The 21,420-nt window shown below is 49.1% G+C and overlaps 1 protein-coding gene and 2 long non-coding RNA genes across 3 annotated transcripts; 2 read left to right on the top strand and 1 right to left on the bottom strand.

Moving 5' to 3' along the window:
- The first annotated feature begins 682 nt into the window (after positions 1 to 682).
- Positions 683 to 13,240, top strand: ORAI3 (ORAI calcium release-activated calcium modulator 3). The gene is made up of 2 exons (XM_081883680.1): positions 683 to 1,452; positions 12,646 to 13,240. The coding sequence occupies exons 1-2, from the start codon at positions 1,198 to 1,200 to the stop codon at positions 13,234 to 13,236; spliced, it is 846 nt and encodes a 281-aa protein (XP_081739806.1). The 5' UTR covers positions 683 to 1,197; the 3' UTR covers positions 13,237 to 13,240.
- LOC309354034 lies at positions 4,907 to 7,700 on the bottom strand. Its single transcript, XR_014162161.1, has 2 exons — positions 7,037 to 7,700; positions 4,907 to 5,706 (listed from the first exon to the last, which is right to left on the bottom strand). It is a non-coding gene; the product is annotated as an uncharacterized lncRNA (long non-coding RNA).
- Positions 13,241 to 13,250: 10 nt separating the features above from the next.
- Positions 13,251 to 16,855, top strand: LOC309354030. The gene is made up of 2 exons (XR_014162157.1): positions 13,251 to 15,496; positions 15,559 to 16,855. It is a non-coding gene; the product is annotated as an uncharacterized lncRNA (long non-coding RNA).
- Positions 16,856 to 21,420: the final 4,565 nt, after the last annotated feature.

The raw sequence follows: 21,420 nt of genomic DNA on the forward strand, positions 1-21,420 counted from the left end.
AAATACAAGATAAAAGCACGAACAGTTAAAACAGAAACAACAAAACAATAACCCACCCAAACACATTTAAAATGCTGTAGTAGAATATTAATCGGCCAAAGGTTGTACTCTCACATTCTGAATCAGAAAACTCTTTTCTTTCATACTTTCCCTGGTTTGTTATGTTCATATCGCAACCTTCCTCCCAAAGGGGCCCAAGGTAGCAAACAACATGTGATAAAACATCTTAAAAGGTATTTTTAAGTTCCAATACAGACGCAGCTGGATCTGGAAGGTCTGTGGGAGCGGACTGTCAGCCTGTGGATCCCGGCTTGGGCAGATTCCCCGGCTCCCTTTTACTCCCCGCCTGCCCCTTCAGAGAAGCCAGTTGCACGAAGCTCCAAGGGCTTACTTCTGAGTAATCCTGCCCAGGGCCTGCGCCGTGGCCATCTCCGCCCCGGACGCTCCCGCTTCCTGCAGACCAGGCTCCGCTTCGCAATGCTGAGTCTCGCTGCGGTTCTCCTACCTCGCAGGACGATTGGGAGGGTGAAATCGAGCCACGTTCGCGAAAGGGAAACGGATCTTTGCCGCGTCGCTACTTCCCCTTTAAACGCCGCCCGCGGCCAGAGCAAACTCCTCTGTTTCTCTTTCTGCCTCCCTCCCTCTCTCTCCCCGCCCTCCTTCCCTCCCTCTCTCCCTCCCTCCTTCCTTCCCGCCCGCCCGCCTTCTCTCGCCCAGCCCCACTGCCCGAGCGAAGCGCAACTTTCTTCGCCCCGGCGCGGCGTCGGATCCGCGCGCTCTCCCGCCAACGGGGCTTCCCCTCCTCTGCTCCTCGACGCCCCCTTTTCCGCCCTCCTTCCCACCCACCCCACCTCCTCCCCGCCTCCTCCTTTTAATCTTCGCGGGTCTCGCCGCGCTCCCGCTGCCCCCTCTCCCCAGTTTGTGGAGGGAGCCTCCCCCACAACACTTTTCTCTCCGGGCGCCCCCTCCAACCTATGACCGGCTAAACACCTGGCGGCTACTTTCTCCCCGCTTATCCTATCTCCTCCGGGGGTTCCGCCCCCCATCCCTATTGCGCCCCCTCTATTCCCTCCTCGCAGCCCCTCGGAGTTTGCCCGCCCCTTCCAGCCCCCCAACTTCTGCCCCCTCGGCTGCTGCTGCTGCTGCTGCCGCTTGCCCCTCCGCGCCCGGCCCCGCTGCCCTCCTCCTCCGGGACTGATGAAGGCGGCCGGCGGCTCCGAGGGGGCGGACGGCGACGGGGCGGACGGCGAGCGGGAGCCGTTGAACCCCGAGGCCTCGGAGACGCTGGGCGTCTCGGCCACGTACCGCGAGTTCGTCCGTCGGAGCTACCTGGAGCTCATGAGCGCCAACCAGCACTCGCTGCATGCGCTCAACTGGCGCCGCCTCTACCTCAGCCGGGCCAAGCTCAAGGCGTCCAGCCGCACCTCGGCGCTGCTCTCCGGCTTCGCCATGGTAAGGAGAGACCCCGCGGTTTGGGAAGGATGGAGCCCCACCGGGGGGTTCCCGCCCAGCCTCCGCCAGCCACCCGGGGCGCCCTCCTTCTACACACACGAGGTTTTGGTCTCGCAGTTCCCGTCCCGTCCAGGGCTGGTGGGAGCCGCAGTCCTGAGTGCATGGAGGGCGCCAGGTTGGCGAAGGCTACTCTGACATTCCTTGACGCGGGTTGGACTAGATGACCCTCGGGGTTCCCTTCCAACTCTACACTGATGTGATTCTAACCCCAAACTTGGCTGTGTTTTAGACTATGACTCCCGCCATCCCTAGTCAGCAGGATCTGTGGTCAGGGATGATGGGAATTGTAGTCCCCAAACAGCTGGAGACTCAGGTTTGGGAAACTGCTGTAACTGTGCTTCCCCACTCCAGCCAAGAAATAACCCAGACCTGCTAATCTCCTGGCCATACAATGCTTCCTAACTGGGTGCATCCCTCACATTGCCCAGAGAACACAGAAGCAACAGCTCTTGTTCCAGGGATGTAACCACTAGGCACTGTGCTCACTTTCCAAAGAACCTAGGGCCCTGCTTCCTTTTCACACCCTGCTAAGCCTGCTTACGGTTTTCTCCTCCAAGGAGAACCTGGACATCTCACTGCACTAACCACTGGCCATTGCTTTCCTTGTCCCTAGTACACTAACTATTGCAGACTTTGACCTCCTGTCTGACTCCCTGGCTTGTGGTTCAAGGAGTGAGGTGCTTCCCAGAGTTATGAAAAGAGCCCAGGAGTTTTGACCAAAATCTACTCTCTTTGTAAAACAGGATCAGGTCTTTCTAGAGCGGTTCCATGCAGGACACTTGAGGGCTGGCATGGGAGTTGGTGGGTTGGTTCTCACCTAAGCAGAGAAGTTAGGTGTGGTCCCCCCATTATGGTAGATTCCTCTTTCTCTCTCTCATCCTCACAAAATAGGGTGGACAGCTTGAGGTGGTTTCAGCCTAGTGGCCCTTCTGTGCGGCTGTTGTTCAGCTGCAGTGAGCATGTAGGGACAGGGCCCGATCCTTGCAAGAGAAGACAGATTCCGGAGTGCTGACTTGCTGCTGAGCTAAAAAACTAAGCCACCAGCAGGAGAAAGGATGTTGATTTGGAGAAAGACCTCAAATCCCTCCCGCCTTTTCTTCTTCCAAACAGATCTGCAAACAACCCCAAAGAGTCTTGTGGCATTTTGAAGGCCAGAGCTTTTGTTATGGCACATGTTTCTGTGGACCAGTAGTCCCTCCAAATATTGGGTTGGTTTTTTTGATTTTTTGTTTGCAAGTGCAAATATGCCATGGATGCAATGATAGCACATTAGTGATGGGTTTAAACTGTAATGCCCACGCTTCTTCCTGTTTCATTATTGCCATCTGGAGGTGCATTTCTGATGCTATAATACAAAAAATCCACCCCAGAACATTTTTGGAATAAAAAAAAGAAAATACAGGATTTCATCAGGAAGTTGTGGGACATTTACTGACTTGAAGCAGTATGTCTGCCCCGAAATGCACCCCGAATGTTTGAAGGAGCCCTAAGTGTATCTGATTATGTCCCCAAAAGCTTATGCCACAATAAGGCTGTCTTTTGAAGTGCTTAAGAAGTTGGTGTGTGCTGTAATGTGACTGGAATTCAGATCCTGGGTGTCTTGGAAAGGGATCTGTCTTTCCCACATAGTTTGAAAATACTCTCTGGACTTAGATTTATGTTCCTTGTCATGTGACTTTGCATTTTGGAGCCATCTCAAACCTCCCTCTCTCAGTTCTTTTCCACAACTCTCTTTGCTCATAGGGCTTAACCTTAGAACGCCAGGGATTCTGCCACACATCAGAAGTAGAGAGGGTGTCTGAGCATGCACAGAGAACCCCTCAATCCAAGTTAACCACTAAATTGTGGCTCCCCTGTATTTTATTTGAATGCTTAGAATTGCCACCTTTGACCCCAGCATATCGTGTAAAATAATTCCCATTACAGTGGTAGCTCGGTTTTCGAATGTCTTTGTTGACGAACATTTCGGAACTTGAATGGTCTTCCGGAACGGATTATGTTCGAAAACCGAGGTACCACTGTACTTAAAAAAATATAATAAAATACACATCCCACATTTTCTTCCAAGAGCCTGAGCTAGGATGCAGGGTTTCCTTCCCAACCCGTTTTATGTTCACAACAACCCTATGAGGTGGTTTAGGCTTTGAGAGAGTGACTGGCTCAGAGTCACCCTGCAGGACTGAGTGGGGAATTGAACCCTGCTCTCCTAAGAAGAGCCCTGTGGCAGAATCAGGCCAGAGGCCCATCTAAATCCAGCATCCTGTTCACACAGTGGCCAACCAGACATTGCCTATGTGAAACCCACAAGCAGGAGACATGACTCCAATTCTCAGGCCGGCCCTACCATTAGGCAGAGTAAAGCAGCTGATTTTTGGGTGCTGTGGAAGGTTTCTTGTTACTGTATTTTGCAGCCAAGAAAGAAGAGAACCACTTGTGGGCTTTTCTATCTCCGACGATAAGCCTGACCAGCTGTGTGCCTGAATCTGTGTGAGGTTGCCACCCTACATCAAACTCTTTTGGGCCCATAGCCTGCTTGCCAGTCCACATTGCCAGTGCCTCAAAAATCAGATGCAGAGCTGGGTTCAAAACCTGCTCTGCAATTCCTAATGGTCATTATACAGCCCTTGTTGTTTTTATTATTTATAAGCACCTATGGGCATATGCAGTGAATTCAGTGAATTGGAGTGTGGAGTGCTGTGCATTGCATTTTCTCAAAGCATCCTTCTTTGATTTTTTTTTAACCTTGCCCCTGCTCCCCTCCCGCCACCACCAGAATAATATAGATATATGTTTAACAAATGTCTTACTAATTCCAGACAGAACTCCCAGATACGAAAAATGCACAACTGGTTGAAGACAGCCTGGGGATATTTGCTTACAGGCAAATGAGTACCTTGGCCAATATTTCAGCCTGTTGATTGCCAAAAGCATCTAGAAAAGAGGCAGGCAAGGTTAGTGGGAGAGGGAAATGGGACAGGAAATTAAAATTAAATTATACAGATGGACAACTATTTGGGGGCGGGCGGACATCTAAAGGAAGATGCCCATGTACGGTAATTTGGCGCCTCTGGTTTTAAAATGTGCAAGTTCAGGCTGCTCTTTGCAACCCAAACACTTACAGAGGTTTTTTTTTTACTTTCTGGTGACCCAAAACTCTCGTTTGCTTCCCCTTTTCTCCCTTTCACATGGCTTCTCCTGGAATTAAGCATCTCAAATGCGGTTTAAACTTCCACTTTGGGTTGTTTCGTAAGTGGGGCATACAGCACCACCATTTGGATAGAGTTTAACATTCTGGTTTTACCACAAAGAAGGATGCAAAGTTGGACAAAATATTGTGTGTGTGTGTGTGTGTGTGTGTATTTAGTGTTTGTGTTTAAAAAACAAAAACAGCATGCAGTTTAAAGATCCTCCTTTCATTGATATGCTGCCCTTATGAAAATAATTGCTTCTGGTCAGAAGGGAACTACACTGTGCATATACTTAGAAGCAATGTGTTTTTAGGTCCCTTAGAGGGGAATATGCAACAACAACCTTCTTAAACTCCTTTTCCAAAGGAAACGCACTCTGTACATGCTCATGGACGTGTTGCCTTGAGGTATTTTGCAGGGTGAGAGAAAGGCATTCTACCCACGACTGGAAGTGCTTGGCTTAAGATGCCGCCATTCTTCAGTAGTTGTAAATACAGTCCGTATAGTTGGGGACTCGCAACAAAATGTTGCAGCGTGAAGTGCTCCTGCTCCAAAGCCACTTGCACACAGTTAGCATTCTGTATCTACTTGGCATGGTCAGCCTCTCAAGCTCCCCACCCCAACTGATTTTCTTAGAAAGCTGCTGATGTCTGGCTCTTGTGGCTGGGTGGAGAAGCAGTGACACACACAGCCTGAACATCAGAAATAGAAGGACTGAAAACAGGATGGTGGTGAAATGGGGATGATTACACACACATGCGCTGTATCTGATTGAAGTTTCCGCTCTTAAAACCATGCTGTTGGCATTAGCGGTTCTTGCATGGACCCAGCCTTTAGTTCCGGGCTCCGGACGATTTTCCTCTGCTTCCTTTTCTTCCTGTGATCCCGGGCCGCCCATCCCATCCAGCAGATTCTGGCTTTCTCCCACCTTAGGTAAACTTACTTTCAAGAGCGCCACACCCTATATCCTGTAGGCTCCTGCTTGCAATTCAAAACCCAGCAGCATCTGCAAAAAAAGGGGGGCGATGAACTAGTTCCTTTTAAATAAATCATCACTAGAACATCAATGCACAAAATGCATATGTATCTGTGCTTGAAGGTGTGTCTTTATTCATTCCTTGTCCTTCCGTTTTCAACCCGGGGTCCCTGTGTGACCATCAGTCCTTTCAACTATCACCAAATATTTCCTCCCCCAGCAGAGCTCCCTATCTCTTGCCTTTTTCAGTTGTCGTTAATAATAATAATAATAATAATAATAATAATAATAATAATAATAATAATTTATTTATACATACATACCCCGCCCATCTGGCTGGGTTTCCCCAGCCACTCTGGGCGGCTTCCAACAAAATATTTAAATACAATAGTCCATCCAAAATTAAAAGCTTCCCTAAACAAGGCTGCCTTCAGATGTCTTCTAAAAGTCTGGTAGTAGTTGTTTTCTTTGACATCTGGTGGGAGGGTGTTCCACAGGGCGGGTGCCACTACCGAGAAGGCCCTCAGCACTGGACCTCAGTGTCTGAGCAGAACAACAGGGGTGGAGACGCTCCTTCAGGTATAAGGCTATTGCACATACGGAGCACATCGTGTGTACTTTCTCCTTTACAACAACCCTGTGAGGTGGCAGGGCAGCATGATGGTAACTGTGTAAATATCCCCACAAAAGTCTGTTGCTTTGGGAGTGGGGGGAGAAGCCATGGCTGAGAGGCAGGGCCTCTTCCTCTGCATGCAGAACCTCCAGCATCTCCAGGGAGCTTCCTTATGCCGGCCCATCTGCCTCAGTGCTGTCTACACTGACTGGCAGCTTCTCTCCAGGGATTCTGGCTGACGTTTTCCCCAGTCCTGTCTGGAGGAGCCAGGGATTGAACCCAGTGCCTCCTTGCATGCTCTACCACTGAGCTGCAGTCCTACTGCTTCGCTATATGGCTGTAATATGACCCCCATATTTCGCCTGAATGAATGGGCATGTCGCACAGATGGCTTGAACTGAGGTAGTTAACTGATGCCCACGACGAAATTGGCTGCATGGATTTTTAACGCAGCCGGATCCTAGGCGTGTCTACTTGGAAATACAATCCTGAGTCCCGTGGGGTTTATTTTCCCATTGCAAACGTAGATGTGAAGGCTGCTCCTATGTTTCCTCCATCTGTTCCTTCCTATTGTGGTTGCCCTCGCTCATTGTCCTTTGCCCTGGCCCCAAATTGGCCCGTTTTAAAAGGCGCTTTCTCTACCTGCGTTAAGGTGCCGGACTTTATAAACTGCGGAGGTTTGGACTTTTCTAATCCCCACTTAGGCACAAAGCTGACCTCCAGATGGTCGTTCCAGGCCCAACCCACCTCGCAGGGTTGTCGCAGGAGTATAGCAGCAGGGGTGTGGGGCCTGCGGACCCGAGCCTGCCCAGGTTCCCTTGAAAGGAGGGTGGGCTTGAAAGGGAGAATGCGCAGCGCAGGCCTGGCGCATTTAGATTCCCTGCCTCTTTGGCCAGCCAGGTCCCAAGGCAAGACTGCATTCCGCACGGCGTGATCTCATTTGCTTGTAACCAAAGCAACAGGGGGAGCTTAGTCAGGGAAGGGAGACCGGCTGCAAGGCCTATTTCAGGCCCAGTTTTTTGGGGTGGGGGAGCTTGTGAAACGCAACGCGAAGAAGGCTCTTCTCTGACGGGAGCGCCATTTGGTTTGGGGGTGGCGGCGTGGGGTGGGCAGATTGGAAATGGAAGGCTGGTGGCTAAGATGCCTGGGCTTTGAGGTGGAGAAGTCTTGAGTTCGAATCTCGCCTCTGCTTAGGCAAGCTGCCACAGTCCCTCACCACCTGCCCTCTAATATGATTGGCCGGGGGGAGAGCGGGGAAGGTCACCGGCTTACCTAGCAAGGTTGCTGTAAGGTTCCCTGTGAGGCCCTCTGAGTGCACCCAGAGCTGCTTCTGTCCCGCTTTGTTTATGAACGGGGACTTTCTCCCATAGGGGGCTGAATCGCCAGTTTAAGGTCACCTGGAAATTGTGGGTCACGGCAGAACCAACTTCCCACATACTTCCGGGCATGCCTGTGGCCTGCACCTCTCATTTTTTGAAGCTATTTGAGGGCCTTCTAGCCTAGTCTTGCTTGGGAGACGATGTATGGCCCTGGTGAGTGTGCCTTGCACACATAATTTGCCTCAGAGGTGCACAAACACTTTTGGCTTTGGCTTCCCAGGAATGATGGCAAGGCAAATGTGCATTGGGGGCTCTTTGCTTTTTTGCTTCTGAGTTTCCTAGAGCTTGTGAACAGGGCGGCTGCTGGCAGGAGGCCCTCGCTGGGCTGCAGGAGCCAAGAGTTGAACGCTTGGTCAAAATCCCTCAGTGACCCTGTGTGCCTGACTGAGCCGATATTCTGGGTTTCTCGGCCAGTCGCTCTCAAAAGGGACCTCCCAACGAGGCTCAGAGCGGGTGTGGGGAACTCTGGCCTTGAGCTTTGTCCTTTGGATCACTCTTAAAGCAGGAAATCCTGGGAGCCAAAGGGCAGCAGGAGTGTGGTGTAGTGGTTAGAGCAGGGAGCTGCGTGAGGGAGCCTCCTTTCCTCCCCTCCAAGCAATGCACAACATTTGCTGCAGATCCAGCCGTAGCTTTCTTCTGGGTAGCCCATGGAGTTGGACTACAATACCCATCACCCCCCGACTTTGTGCGTATGGGAGTTGGGCAAGGGCCCAATGACATCTGGAGGTTGCCATGTTGGCTATCCCTTAGCCATACCTCTCCTGTCCGTCTTCCTCACTCTGCACGTGGGAGGCACTCTGCATATGCTCAGAGGCACTTGTTAGGGTCCAAGGTTGCGTAGGCTACAGCTGCTGCCACCTAGCCAGCAGTCCTGCCCCCGAAGCTAACAAGCAGCTATCAGGGTTTTCTCAGGTTTGCAGCTGTTAATATTCAATTATTAAAACATCGTAATGTGTTTCCAGTGGGTGTGGAGAGGCGTTTAGATGAGGGTAGCAAGTGCGGGGGGGAAGATTCAAGGACAATCAAAGAAACATTTCAGTGCAGTATAGTATCTATCTATCATCTATCTATCTATCTATCTATCATCTATCTATCTATCTATCTATCTATCTATCTATCTATCTATCTATCATCTATCATCCATCTATCTATCTATCTATCTATCTATCTATCTATCTATCTATCTATCTATCTATCATCTATATCTGTCTATCTATCTATATTTTGCGGGGGGGGGGATATACAGTCGTACCTTGGATCCCGAACTCCCTGGAACTTGGATATTTTGGCTCCCAAAGTGATTGTTCCAGTTTGTGCATGTTCTCTTGGAAGCCGAACGTCTGACGGGACTTCGATGGCTTCTGATTGGCTGCAGGAGCTTCCTGCAGCCAATCAGAAGCCACGATTTGGTTTTCGAACGTTTTGGAAGTCGAACGGATTTCTGGAATGGATTCCGTTTGACTTCCAAGGTACGACTGTACAACCAGAAACTACCCACGCGCCTCTTCAAGAGAAATTGGCTATTCTTCCACAGTTCTCCGCTGCATATTGCTGTGAACAGGGATTTTCAAGTCTGACAAATATGAAAGATCACAAAAGAGAAAGGCTTCTTTGTGTTGATGAGGAAACGAGAATGGGAGTCTCATATTAGACCTAACATAAATGAGATTACCCGGCAAAAGCAAGCTCACACCTCTCACTGAGCTTGTATACATACTTAAAGTACCTATGTAAGAGGCTCGTTCATAATTATATTTTGGCAGTGATTCGTGTTCTTATGTAGCAGCCTCGTTTTATACTTTATGATCATATTATAAAGTAGCTGTGTTCTCTGTTGAGTCCAAGCACTGCTAGGAGTTGCTTCTTTTTGTTTTCCAATGCCTTTCTTATTAATAAAAAAAAATCAGGGCAGTGTCAGCCCCTTTTTATTCCGAATGTGGCCCAGAGGGGGGAGGGAATGAGAACCACCGCCGCAGAAATAAAATTCATGCTCTGCACATGCTCTTGAGTCACTGCAGCTTTTGGGGGGCCAGGATGTTTGAGAAGAAAATAGAGAAATAGAGCCTGGTCGTTGGAGGGCCAGGCCTTGCAGTAGCAGACTGCAATGGGGGGGCATTTGAACCCTGCCTGTGGGTCCCCCATCCCTTTCCCCCTGACTTTCCAATTCCTCCCATTCATTCCCTGTCACCTCCAGCTGAGTCTGTGGCACGTGCTGCCTCGTAGGGCCCTTGCCAGCCAGCTGTCATCACTCGGTTTAATGTGGCCCACTTTCTGAAAATAAGCCCTCGGCCGCCACCGCCTCCCTTTCAACGTAACTTGACTCAGGGCTTCGAGGTCGGAGGGGGTTAGTTTGCGGTGACGCAGCAGCCCCTCTTCGGGTTACTTTGGGGAGGTTTTTTAAGGCCACGCTTCAGTTTGTTTGGAGGGGCTCCCCCATATCTGGGGGGGGGCTCCTTAAACCTCTTGCTCCTCCTTTGCTTCCCAGGCTGTGGAAAACTCTCTTGCTGTGGGTTAAATCCTTCCTTCCTCTGCCATTCCCTCCCTCTCTCTTTCCTCTGCCCCCCAAACCAATCCCCATTCTCTGGGGAAACTGCCAAGGCCCTGGGATCCTAGCCAGAGCTGGAAATGTGAACAAATGGGAATATGGGACACTCTCTCCCCCCCCCCCCCGGCCATCCCTGCAAAGGGTCCCACTGCCAAGTTGGAGTTTAGCAGGAATGCCGCTTCTAAGGGCAGCTATGATGGCTCTCTGCCTCAGCCGCTGAATTGTGTGTGTGTGTTGCCGTGGGGAATGGCACCAAAGGCAGATTGTACAGAACCCTCATTTTCCAGTTGTTTTCTGCCTTTCCTCCCAGAAGCTCAAGGCTGTGTAGGTGGCCCTCCTGCAAGCCACTTCTTTGTTTCCTCATAAGGCTCCCGTGAGGGAGAGCTGCCAACATGCCTACCCAGTGAGCTATGTGGGGATTTGAATTCTGGTCTCCCAGATCCTAGTCCCTAGTTCAGCTGCTACACCACACTGGCTCTCTTTGAAAGCAGCATGAGGGAGCTGCAGAGATATTGGAGGAGCTGCTCCACCCGCTCCCCAGATATCTGTGGGGCAAGCCATATTAGTCCCATATCAAGTCACTGCCCCAAACAGCCACGTTCAGTTGAAAACTAGCACTGATTGTGGGGCCACAACTCCTTGGCCTGTCTGCCCACATTGGGATAATAATGCTGGAATTAGGAGGCTGTAGTTCTGAGAATTACTAAGCTATCTCTTTGGAAGTGCTTTGTACATGCACAGAAACACTATAGCGGCATATATTTCAGCTGTAGTTCTTGCCTCAAGTTGACAAACAACCCTTTATGTCCCTGCCATGACTCTGGCTGTTTCTGGACTGGGCAACCAGTAAGTGTGTGGAAACCGCAGACAGATTGGTAGAAAGCGGAGAGTTTATTTCAGGGGTTAACTGGAAATCGGGGTGCAGCCTCTGGGTGGGGTGCTTTGCAAATTCCTCTCAGAATGTGACACAGGAGTGGCTGGATTTGCTGCGTGCTTTAGGAGTGCCTGTTCCTCTTCACTCGTGCTCTGTTTTATTTTGGTAACTAATAAACTAACATACGAAGACGCTGCAGCTTAGATGCTCCCTCATCCCAAAGAAACTCAGGCTGCCATCCGAAACACAAGACCAAGTCCCTTTGAACTCAGCAGGGCTTAATTTCTGAGCAAACCTGCCGGGTCTTTCTGGGCCTAAGCCAGGGGTCAGCAAACTTTTTCAGCAGGGGCCGGTCCACTGTCCCTCAGACCTTGTGGGGGGCTGGACTATATTTTGAAGGGGGAAAAATTAACGAATTCCCATGCCCCACAAATAACCCAGAGATGCATTTTAAATAAAAGGACACATTCTAATCATGTAAAAACACGCTGATTTCTGGACCGTCCGTGGGCTGGATTGAGAAGGTGATTGGACCAGATCTGGCCCCCGGGCCTTAGTTTGCCTACCCATGACCTAAGCCAACATGCGGACTGCTTAGCACAGGGGTAGCCAACATGGGGCTCTCGGACTCCCATCAGCCCCAATTGTGATAACAGCAACTTCTTTTTCTTCCTCTTCTGAATATATATAACACCCTATACCTGGAGGTCTCTGTATGGTTCACAGAAAAGATAACAATATATAAAATCAAAATGAAAACAATAATGCACTAACACCCCCCACAAAAGAGCCGCATTTTAAAAGGGTCAACCAAAGGCCTGGTTAAAAAGGAACATTTTTGCCTGTGGCCTAAAGGTGTGTAATGAAGGTGCTAGGCGAACTCTCCTTGGAAGAGCATTCCACAGACTGGGAGCCACTGCAGAGAAGGCCTGTTCTTGTGTTGCCACCCTCCGGACCTCTCAAGGAGGAGGCACACAAAGGAGGGCCTCGGAAGGTGATCTCAGAGTCTGGTTAGGTCCATATGGAAAGATGCGGTCCTTGAGGTACTGTATTGCGGTCCTGAGCCATTTCAGGCTTTATAGGACAAAACCAGCACTTTAAATTGGGCCCGGAAACTAATTGGTAGCCAGTGCAGTCGGACCAGGATCGGTGTAATATGCTCAAACCGTCTTGCTCCGGTGAGCAACCTGGCCTCTGAATTCTGCACTAGTTGAAGTTCCCAAACCATCTTCAAGGCAGCCCTGCGTATAACCTTGAGGATAACAAAGCATAGACAATGGTAGTTAGGCTATCCCTGTCCAGATAGGGGCGTAGCTGGGCCACCTGCCAAAGCTGATGGAAGGCACTCAGGGCCACTGAGGCCACCTGAGCCTCAAGCGACTGCAAAGGATCCAAGCTACCTCCAAGCTACGGACCTGCTCCTTCAGTGGAAGTGTTTTTTAAGGTGCCATATGGCAATTAGCTTATATAGCGGAGTTTCTAACACTGCTCTGAGCGTGACTGGCATTGGCACTAGCCTATTTGGTATCGGATCCTAATTCTGCATGTATCCCCCCAGGTCGCCATGGTTGAGGTGCAACTGGAGGATTACGACTACCCCCGGGAGCTGCTGGTGGCGTTCAGCGCCTGCACGACGGTGCTGGTGGCTGTCCACCTCTTCGCCCTCATGGTCAGCACCTGCATCCTGCCCAACATCGAGGCCGTCAGCAATATCCACAACCTCAACTCGGTCAACGAGTCCCCCCACGAGCGCATGCACCGCTACATCGAGCTGGCCTGGGGATTCTCCACAGCCCTGGGGATCTTTCTCTTCCTCACCGAGGTGGTGCTGATTTGCTGGGTCAAGTTCCTGCCCGTCGGAAGCGCCTCCTCCGCTCGGAAGTGCTGCGTCCCCGCCCCGGCCCCTTCCGGCGGCAACGCCACCGCCCCGGCCCCGACTTCGGCCTCTCCGGACAACTCCGGGTGGAACGCCGCCATGGCTTCCACCATCATTATGGTCCCGGTGGGCGTGGTCTTCATCATCTTCGCTTTGCATTTCTACCGCTCGCTAGTGGGACACAAAACGGACCGGCACCAGCAGGAGCTGGAGGAACTCAACCAGATCAAGTACCAGCTCGATGGAGAAGCCACGGCGCTGCAGGTGGTGTGAAGCTTGTTGGTTGTTATTTCCAGGAGAGGAGGGACTGCCTTGCAGACGTCCTGATTACCGGCTTGGTTGTGGGGACTGCAAAGTCGCTGGAACTTTATCAAAAGTGGCTGTGACCTCTCCTCTTTCTATTTTTATTTTTTTTATTTTTGCTTTTTTGGAAGGTGTTCGTTCCGCCCGCAACCTTTATAACAAAATTATTTCGTGTCCCCTGGAAAAAATAAAAAAGAACAGGGTATATGAACACAGAAGGATTTATTGAAATGGAAAAGGAGCCGCAAACTTGAATTCCCTACCCAAATTCCCGCTGCCCGATGGAGTTTCTGGGATGCACTGAAATGTTTACCGAATGTGGCCTTTGAATAAAGAGGCCATAAGGGGCCACTTGCCCCTTGGGAGAAGGGTGGCAGCTTTGCTTATTTGGTTGCGATTTGTTTTCTTGTGGCTTTGTTCGCTCTTGCCGTCCCTTGCAAAACCAGAGAGAGAGAAAGGTGTCACTCAAACGAGCTGGGATTTAAAAAAAATGGGTAGGTGGGTCTGAATGAGTCAACCTGTCTTGCCATTTGTCTTCCTCCTCATAGAGGAATACCTCTATGGCAGGGATGGAGAACCTCTGGCCCTGGGTTCAATTCCAGGCCTCTCTTTCTGGCCCCCGGGGGGCTCTCTGTAGGCCACTCCCCCTGTTCCCAGGCCACATTCCTCATTGGTCCTGCTTCCCGTCTTCCTTGAGTGTTTTTGCCTGGCTGGAATGTGCCCTTGAAATCGGACGACGATTCTTCCTTTCCTGGGCAGAGAGGGCTTAATGTAAGTGCATGGACAGGCATCGGCCTACTTTATGAAGGTAGAAAATCACAGTTTGCCCACTTTTGCCCCACATACTACTACCATGTAGGCCCCAGAAAGTTGGCTAGATGGGAATGCAACGGCACAAACAGTGAAATTATTTTAGCCCACTAGTTGCTTATATTCCCTCTAAGACCTCTAAACTTAAGTAACCAACCTCTGACTGTTGGCCATGCTGGCTGGCAGTCCTTATAAGAGTTAGGAACCCAATAACATTGGGGCAGTCACATGTTTTCCAGCCCTGGCCGGACTGTTGGTTGCCACTGCTACCCGTCCTGTTGTTTTCCATCAGCACCACCGCAGGCTGTGTGCCTCTGAACTGGCTGGCCAAGGGCTGGACCAACTCTGGAAGTGGGGGTTGCTAAGCAACGGCAACATCTTCCCTTCCTCCCAGTGCTGGCAAGGAAGCTAGGTGGGGGATACAGCCTAATGGCAGCAGTGAGGGCTCCTGAGGTAAGAGAAAGGATGTGGCCAGTTTTAGCAGAGTGGTGTGTGTTTTGTGCGCACATGAGAAACACACACACACACTCCCCACACATAAAGGCACACGCTGTCCCTGGTCCCAGGCAGCAGTTTCTAGAGAAACCCTGTCTTCCCAGATATCGAGCAAGGGAATGTTTTCAAGATGACTCATTCCCTTGGGTGGTGTTGAAGACTGGTTCTTTTTCTCTATAGAAGGACAGTTCATCCTCAGCTGCTGGGCTTGAAGGGAAATGGTATATTTTTGTTGGACAAGGAGGAAGCGGACGACTTGAAGGAATATCTGAAGCTGAACCACCCACAGCTGCTGGTGTTCTTTTTTCCGCTTCTTCTTTTTTGGGGAGGGGGTTCTCCGTTCTGTTCCTACAAAACACCCCTTGCGTACAAGCAGACAGATCAGCGCTTTGTGCATGAAGTGTTCGTCACGAGACCCCCACAGCAAATTATTTATGTGGCCCCGAATCACAAAGTTATCTGAATCCTTGCGATGGGAGCTTGTGGCCAAGGTGTTGAGCAATCTCCTTTTCCCACCGACATCCTGCTCCACCCAGCCTAGCCTGCGATCTTCAGAGGCCTGCTATTATAATTTGGGGTGGTAGTTAAAACCTGACCTTGGTGACCCCAGTGTCAGGAGCAGGGGGTGAATTTGGCCCAGCTTTGCAACTTGGCCCAGCAAATTTTGAAAAACTTGGTGGCAGCCCCTGAGTTGGCCCACATCTGCCTTGAGTTCTCTTTGCTGGACCAGGCTAGAGGTTAGGTCTCCAACGTGGTGCCCTCATACACCCCCTTTGCCCAAGACCTGCCTTTCCCAAGTTTTAAAATGCGGATTTTGGGGAGGCCTTTTTTATTGCTATTTGGTTGTGGGGGTGGCTTTTTTCAAATCTGTTTTATTTGTCGTGTGTATGAGGGGAGGTCAGTGTTTTGCCTGTTGTTTCCGTGTGTGTGTGTGTATTTCTGATCACCAGATCAGATTTCTGATTTTTTATCTGTGAAATGGGTGAGTATGTGTGTGTGTATTTGGCACCCATGACATTTTCTTAATTATCCCCAGCCCAATGAGGTCTGATAACCCTGCACTAGATTAGGACGCAACTTGTTTTCCTAGGCGGGATATTTAAAGGGAGACGTCGCCTGATATGCATTCTTAAAAACAAACAAGGAAGTAAAGCAGCTGCAAGTCGCTTCTGGTTCAGCTAAGGAACTGCTGCTTCCTCCTCGGATGTTCATCTGCTCAAAATCAGTCTTCCTGCCATCTGCTCCCCTCCCCTCACAATGACTTAAAGAAAGGTACAGGGACCTACAGGAAAAGTAGCTTTTGTGAGTGGGGGAGAGTCAAGAGTTTTTGAATGGGCAAAGGAGGACTTTTCTAAACACCCTTTCCTCCTGTGTTCTCTACTCACCGTTGCAGATGTTTTATTTGCTTAATAAAATGCCCTTTGGGTGCGAGGGTGGGGGCACACATTGCTAGTTAAAAGCCGATTCGCATTTCTAGTGAGCCGCTAAAGTTGTCGCTGATGACTTAGCAAAGGAGAAAAGGACTGATGGCAGTCCAGGATGTTGCTGATCATTTCCTGGCGCACAATGTTAATTTTATTTATGTATTTATTTTACAAGGCTTATACACCGCTTGACTGTAATAAGACCTCAAAGCAGTTTGCAAGAAAGAATAAAACATGATTAGCCAACAGCGGTTAAAAACGACTATTAAAGCATTCGAAAATAATAAGCAATTAACAGGAAGCTAAAAAGCAGATTAAAACACATGCCAATATTACTACATGTCTGGAGAGACTTGCCTAATCAGAAATGCCCAATATTCAGCACAGTAATGAGTGTTAATAATAGGCTATTTGGGGGGACGGGCAGACTGACTGTATAAACCCTGGCTGGCCAATGCGGTCCCCTCTTTCTCAGACTCCAGCTCCCATCAGCCCCAGCCAACATGCCTAATGGTCAGGAATTGATGGGAATTGGAGTCCCAATAACCATAGCCGGTGTTAAAAGCTTACTATGAGCCACACCAGTTCAGTAGCTTGTATGCCTCAAGACAGGCATTGCCTTGGCTTTTAAGCATCGTTTTCCCTATAAGGAGCAATTGTTTAATTTGCATACTTAGCCACATGAGGCTGGGTTCACACATGGGGACAGAACACACTGTATGTCTCAGTCTGCACTTGACCATGTATTTCTGTTCTGCTCTCTCCTTGGTGGAGCAAGGGAGACCAATTTCTGGCACTTTTTATTCTGTATATTTTAAAAATGAAAAATAAATCTTTTTTATGGGGGGGAAAAAGCAAAAGTTGTCCAAGTTAATGGGAACTATAGATTGTGAGCCACAATTGGCCATTTTTAATTTTCTTCGTTTGTATATATGTCTGTGTGTGTTGTTCTTCTAAGGAGGCACCATATATGTACTATTTCAGAAGGCAGAAATGTGTAAATATTCTTTCCCCCAAAATAACATATATACAAGAACATAACCCTGCAGGTTGAAAGCTAAGACAGAAAGGGATTTCCCAACCTAGCCTTCAGCCTGGCCTTCTATATGCAGGGATTTTTGTTACCTGTGGGAGCATTTGCCTGGCAAGTTGGCCCAATGGCTCTGTTGAGCTGAGATACCAACTTAATGTTCAACCTCAGTGACACTTCTACTCACAAAACAGCCACTAATTGGAGGCATAAAATGCTTGTTCAGCCCTGCTGGTGCTACTCAAAGTTGAGTAGCACAGTGGTACCTCGGATTACATACGCTTCAGGTTACAGACTCTGCTCACCCAGAAATAGGACCTCGGGTGAAGAACTTTGCTTCAGGATGAGAACAGAAATCGTGGCGTGGTGGCGGCAGCGGGAAGCCCAATTAGCTAAAGTGGTGCTTCAGGTTAAGAACAGTTTCAGGTTAAGAACGGACCTCCAGAACGAATTAAGTACTTAACCCGAGGTACCACTGTACTAAAATTACTGCTTGCAACGAACAACTGTTGTTCTTAAGGTAGGTGCAAGCACACCCGTGGTAGGAATGCTCCCTGCCGAGTTTTGCTCGGAGCAGGTTCTGGACTCTGTTTTTAGAGTTTGTTATCCAATTGTGTATTTGCTCAAATGGTTTTTGGACCAGTTTTCTGTTTGGCATAGTGAATGCTAGCATTATGCTCAAAACAGGTCTAATCATATCTGATCAGGAGCTGTGTGCAACTCAGATACTTGCATATCTAAATATTTACCTGCGGCATGTGTGCAAACCGTTGTTCTTAAGAAATCAACAAAATTTTAAAATACCGCTATATGGTTTCCTCTCTCTCAGCTGCCTTCTTGAAGTATGTGTTAAGCTAACCAGTGGTTGTCTGACTTTCCATTTATTTTTTTGAACCTAAGTTCTCTCTTCTTCTTCTTTTATTTGCTCAAAGTGCTGTGTAATGCTGTGTGGCTTTGTTTTTTTAAAAAAATATATGTCCGGATCTGTTAATGTTTTCCCCACGTTTCCTGCCATTGCCGTTCCAGCCCACTTCTCCTTTCTCTTAACGTTTTGACTCTCTTCTACAGAAATCACTCCGGATCTGTACAGAACAGCAGAATTAGGTGGCAGAATGTGGAGCTGACAGAATGGACTTGCACTACGGCAGACTGCAAGCGTGGAATTGGCATTTACCCTGCCGGTCTAGTATCCCACAGGTCTCATGAGGCTCATTTGAGTGTATATAGCCTTGTGTCTCCTGCAAGAGACTCTGCCAATCCAAACACCTCCCCAGCAGCTGAGCATTGGTGGTCTGTCACCCGACCTAACACAGGATTAGCAAACTGATTTGAGGACCTCTGCATATCTTGATGGTGTCTCAGAGGAAGCCGTGGTTGCATGGATGGAGAAAAGATATTCTCCCTCCCTCTCCAGAGTCTGAGAACCTAGGGTGACCTAGCAAAGGTGAATATTTGTGGAGATTCAGCAGAGGCAACAGGAAGTACTTTCCAGAGGCGAATGATGGGCTTTGCTGCTGGAGCCAGGATGGTTTCAGATTGGATGGGCGACTGTGTTGAGATTCTTGCATTGCAGGGGGGTGAACTAGATGGGGAGGGTTGCTACTGAGCTCAGGTTTTGCTTGCAATCTTCTCGTAGGCCAGCGGTTCTCAACCTGTGGGTCCCCAGATGTTGTTGGACTACAATTCCCATCATCCCTGAACTCTGGCCTTGCTAGCTAGGGGTGATGGGAGTTGTAGTCCAACAATATCTGGGGACCCACAGGTTGAGAAAGGCTGCCGTAGACAATGCGATTACGGTGCTGAGTGAGATGGGCCTCTGAGCTGCCCTTAGGTTCCCCATCTACTAGAAAGTAACTGTTCCCAAAAACCTAAGTACTTGAAATGATTGCAGGAGCATACATTTATTATTGCATTTATATTCTGCCCTTTCTTCCGAGGAGCTAACTCAGGGCAGTGTCTATGGTTCTTTTATCCTCACAACAACCCTGTGAAGTGAGTTAGGCCGAGAGTGGCCCAAAATCATCCAAGGAGGGGATTTAAACCTGGGCATCCCTAGTCCTGCCCTGAGGACACAGCCACACCAGACATGTCAAGCGCCTTTAGGTCACTTTTAACAGTCATGGCTTCCCCCAAAGTACAGTGGTACCTCGGTTTAAGAACAGTCCGGTTTAGGAACGATTTGGTTTACAAAGTCTGCAAAATCGGACATAGTGTCTTGGTTTGAGAACTTTACCTCAGTCTAAGAACAAAATCCGAATGGTGGAAGGGCACTGGCGATGGGAGGCCTCATTAGGGAAAGCGCGCCTCAGTTTAAGAACAGTTTTGGTTTAAGAACAGACTTCCGGAATGGATTAAGTTCGTAAACTGAGGTACCACTGTATCATGGAAACTAGTTTGTGGCTGTGGGGAGTTGTTAGGAGACTCCTGTTCCCTTCTCAGAACTAGAATTCCCAGAGTTCCCTTGGAAAGGAAGGCTTGTTTGTTAAACCACTCTGGGGATTGGTGTGCCTTTTCAAGCTGCAGAAATGCTTCCACAGCTGGCTCTCTTTTGCCTCTCCTCATTCTGTTCCTTGTTTTGGAACATTTGTCTCTCCCACCCCCCCACCCCTGGGCTTTGACAACTCTTGATCTCGCAAGGCCCTCCCGTTCCCTCCCTTCTGGACAAGAGCTGAACTATATATATAATCCCTTTCGAACCCTGGCTGTGCTCCCAGGTTGGTGAAATGTTTATGCTGTCTGGGAATACTCCTGGTCCCAGCTGGGAAGAAGCCAAGAAGGCCTGAGAAACAGAGAGAGAAGGTCAAAAGCAACAGTGGGCTGAGACAGAGTCTCATTAATGTTCCAGGCTGGATGATGGGAGCAAGAACACTGGATGGCTGGGATACACACACACACACACACACACACACACACACACACACACACACAGTATTTATGTACCCTCCAAGGTTTGGAAGAGAAAACTAGGCAAGCTTTGGGCTTCCATGCAGGTTCCAAAGTACACACTTTCACGTGTGTGGATGTAGCCAGAGGAGTATCAGGCCTAAGTAAACACCCATCCCAGAATCTTCACCGCATTATCCTGGGACAGTGAACGTCAACGATGATGATGATTAATTACTTATACCCCACCCATCTGGCTGGGTCAGCTTCATAACAAAACATCAAACATTAAAAACCTCCCAGTACAGGACTGCCTTCAGGTGTTTTCTAAAAGTTATGTAGTTCTTTATCTCCTTGACATCTGAAGGGAGGTTGTTCCGCAGGGCGGGTGCCACTACCGAGAAGGCCCTCTGCCTGGTTCCCTGTAACCTCACTTCTCGCAGGGAGGGAACTGCCAGAAGGCCCTCGGAGCTGGACCTCAGTGTCCGGGCTGAACAATCGCTCCTTCAGGAATACTGAGCCGAGGCTCTTTATCAACACCAAACACCATTGACAGTGGTCAGGAACAACTGACAACTGGGGTGGTGGTGGAGCACAGTTTCCCTAGCCTTCTGAACTCTGGGTGCGTTAGGATTTGCTGTGGTTACTCCTTAGGGAGAGGAAAAGGACATTCAACAAAGCCTGGAAACATGCTCCTTTGCTGCAGTTGCAACCTTTGGGTGTGGGCAAACGGACGTTCTGGCAAATAAGTGTCAGAAGGGATGTAGCTGATCTGGCGTTCTTCCAATGTGGACTACAATTCCCAGCATCCATGGCCCCTGTAGTCCAATTACATCTGATGGGTGCCCTGTTTGCTACCCCTTGGCTAGATAGTGACTCTTGCCATTGAAAAATGGTTTCAGACATGTGTGGATTTCAGTCGCTATAAGCAGGGACAGTCAACCCCTGGCCCTCAAGATACTTTGGGCATATCACTCTCCTCAGCCTCGGCCATTGCAGCCAATTGTCAAGGATGATGGGAATTACAGTCTGAAAACATTGGAAGAGTACCAGGTTGATCTGGTTCACACTGAGAGGCACACAGGAATCAGGAGTTGCCAGGGATAGATTCTGGGACTTTACACATGCAAACCATGTGCTCCGCAATGGAGTTATAGCCACCCCACCTTTGTGGAAAGGTACAGGGGTCGAAATCAATCTGCCACTAATCCTCTTGTTCCTGCCTATGTATTTGTAGAGATCAGCCAGAGGTTAAATTTTTAGACCTGAACATGTGGTGCCCTCTGGTGGAAAACAAAATGAGTAGCACACTCTACTCCTTTAACCCCGTCCTGCCCACATCTCAATACTGTACTGCTTTCAAAAGGGGGAAAGGAATCCTTTGACCGAAATAGGGTGTCTGCCTTTAGCTATAAGACTCTGGAAACATTTTTTTAAAAAAAGCAAAAACAAATAAATACACAATTCTTTCTCAGTTTGGGAGTTTCAAACACATATGGAAATTGAATTGGC

Source organism: Podarcis melisellensis, assembly GCF_964234715.1.
Source record: "Podarcis melisellensis genome assembly, chromosome: 13".
NCBI lineage: Eukaryota > Metazoa > Chordata > Lepidosauria > Squamata > Lacertidae > Podarcis > Podarcis melisellensis.

What these genes read in the sequence shown, in the direction of transcription:
- ORAI3 (XM_081883680.1), top strand. Translation starts at nt 1,198, where the DNA reads ATGAAGGCGGCCGGCGGCTCCGAGGGGGCGGACGGCGACGGGGCGGAC. An exon ending in TGCTCTCCGGCTTCGCCATG is followed by an intron (nt 1,453 to 12,645) that starts GTAAGGAGAGAC and finishes GTATCCCCCCAG; the next exon opens with GTCGCCATGGTTGAGGTGCA.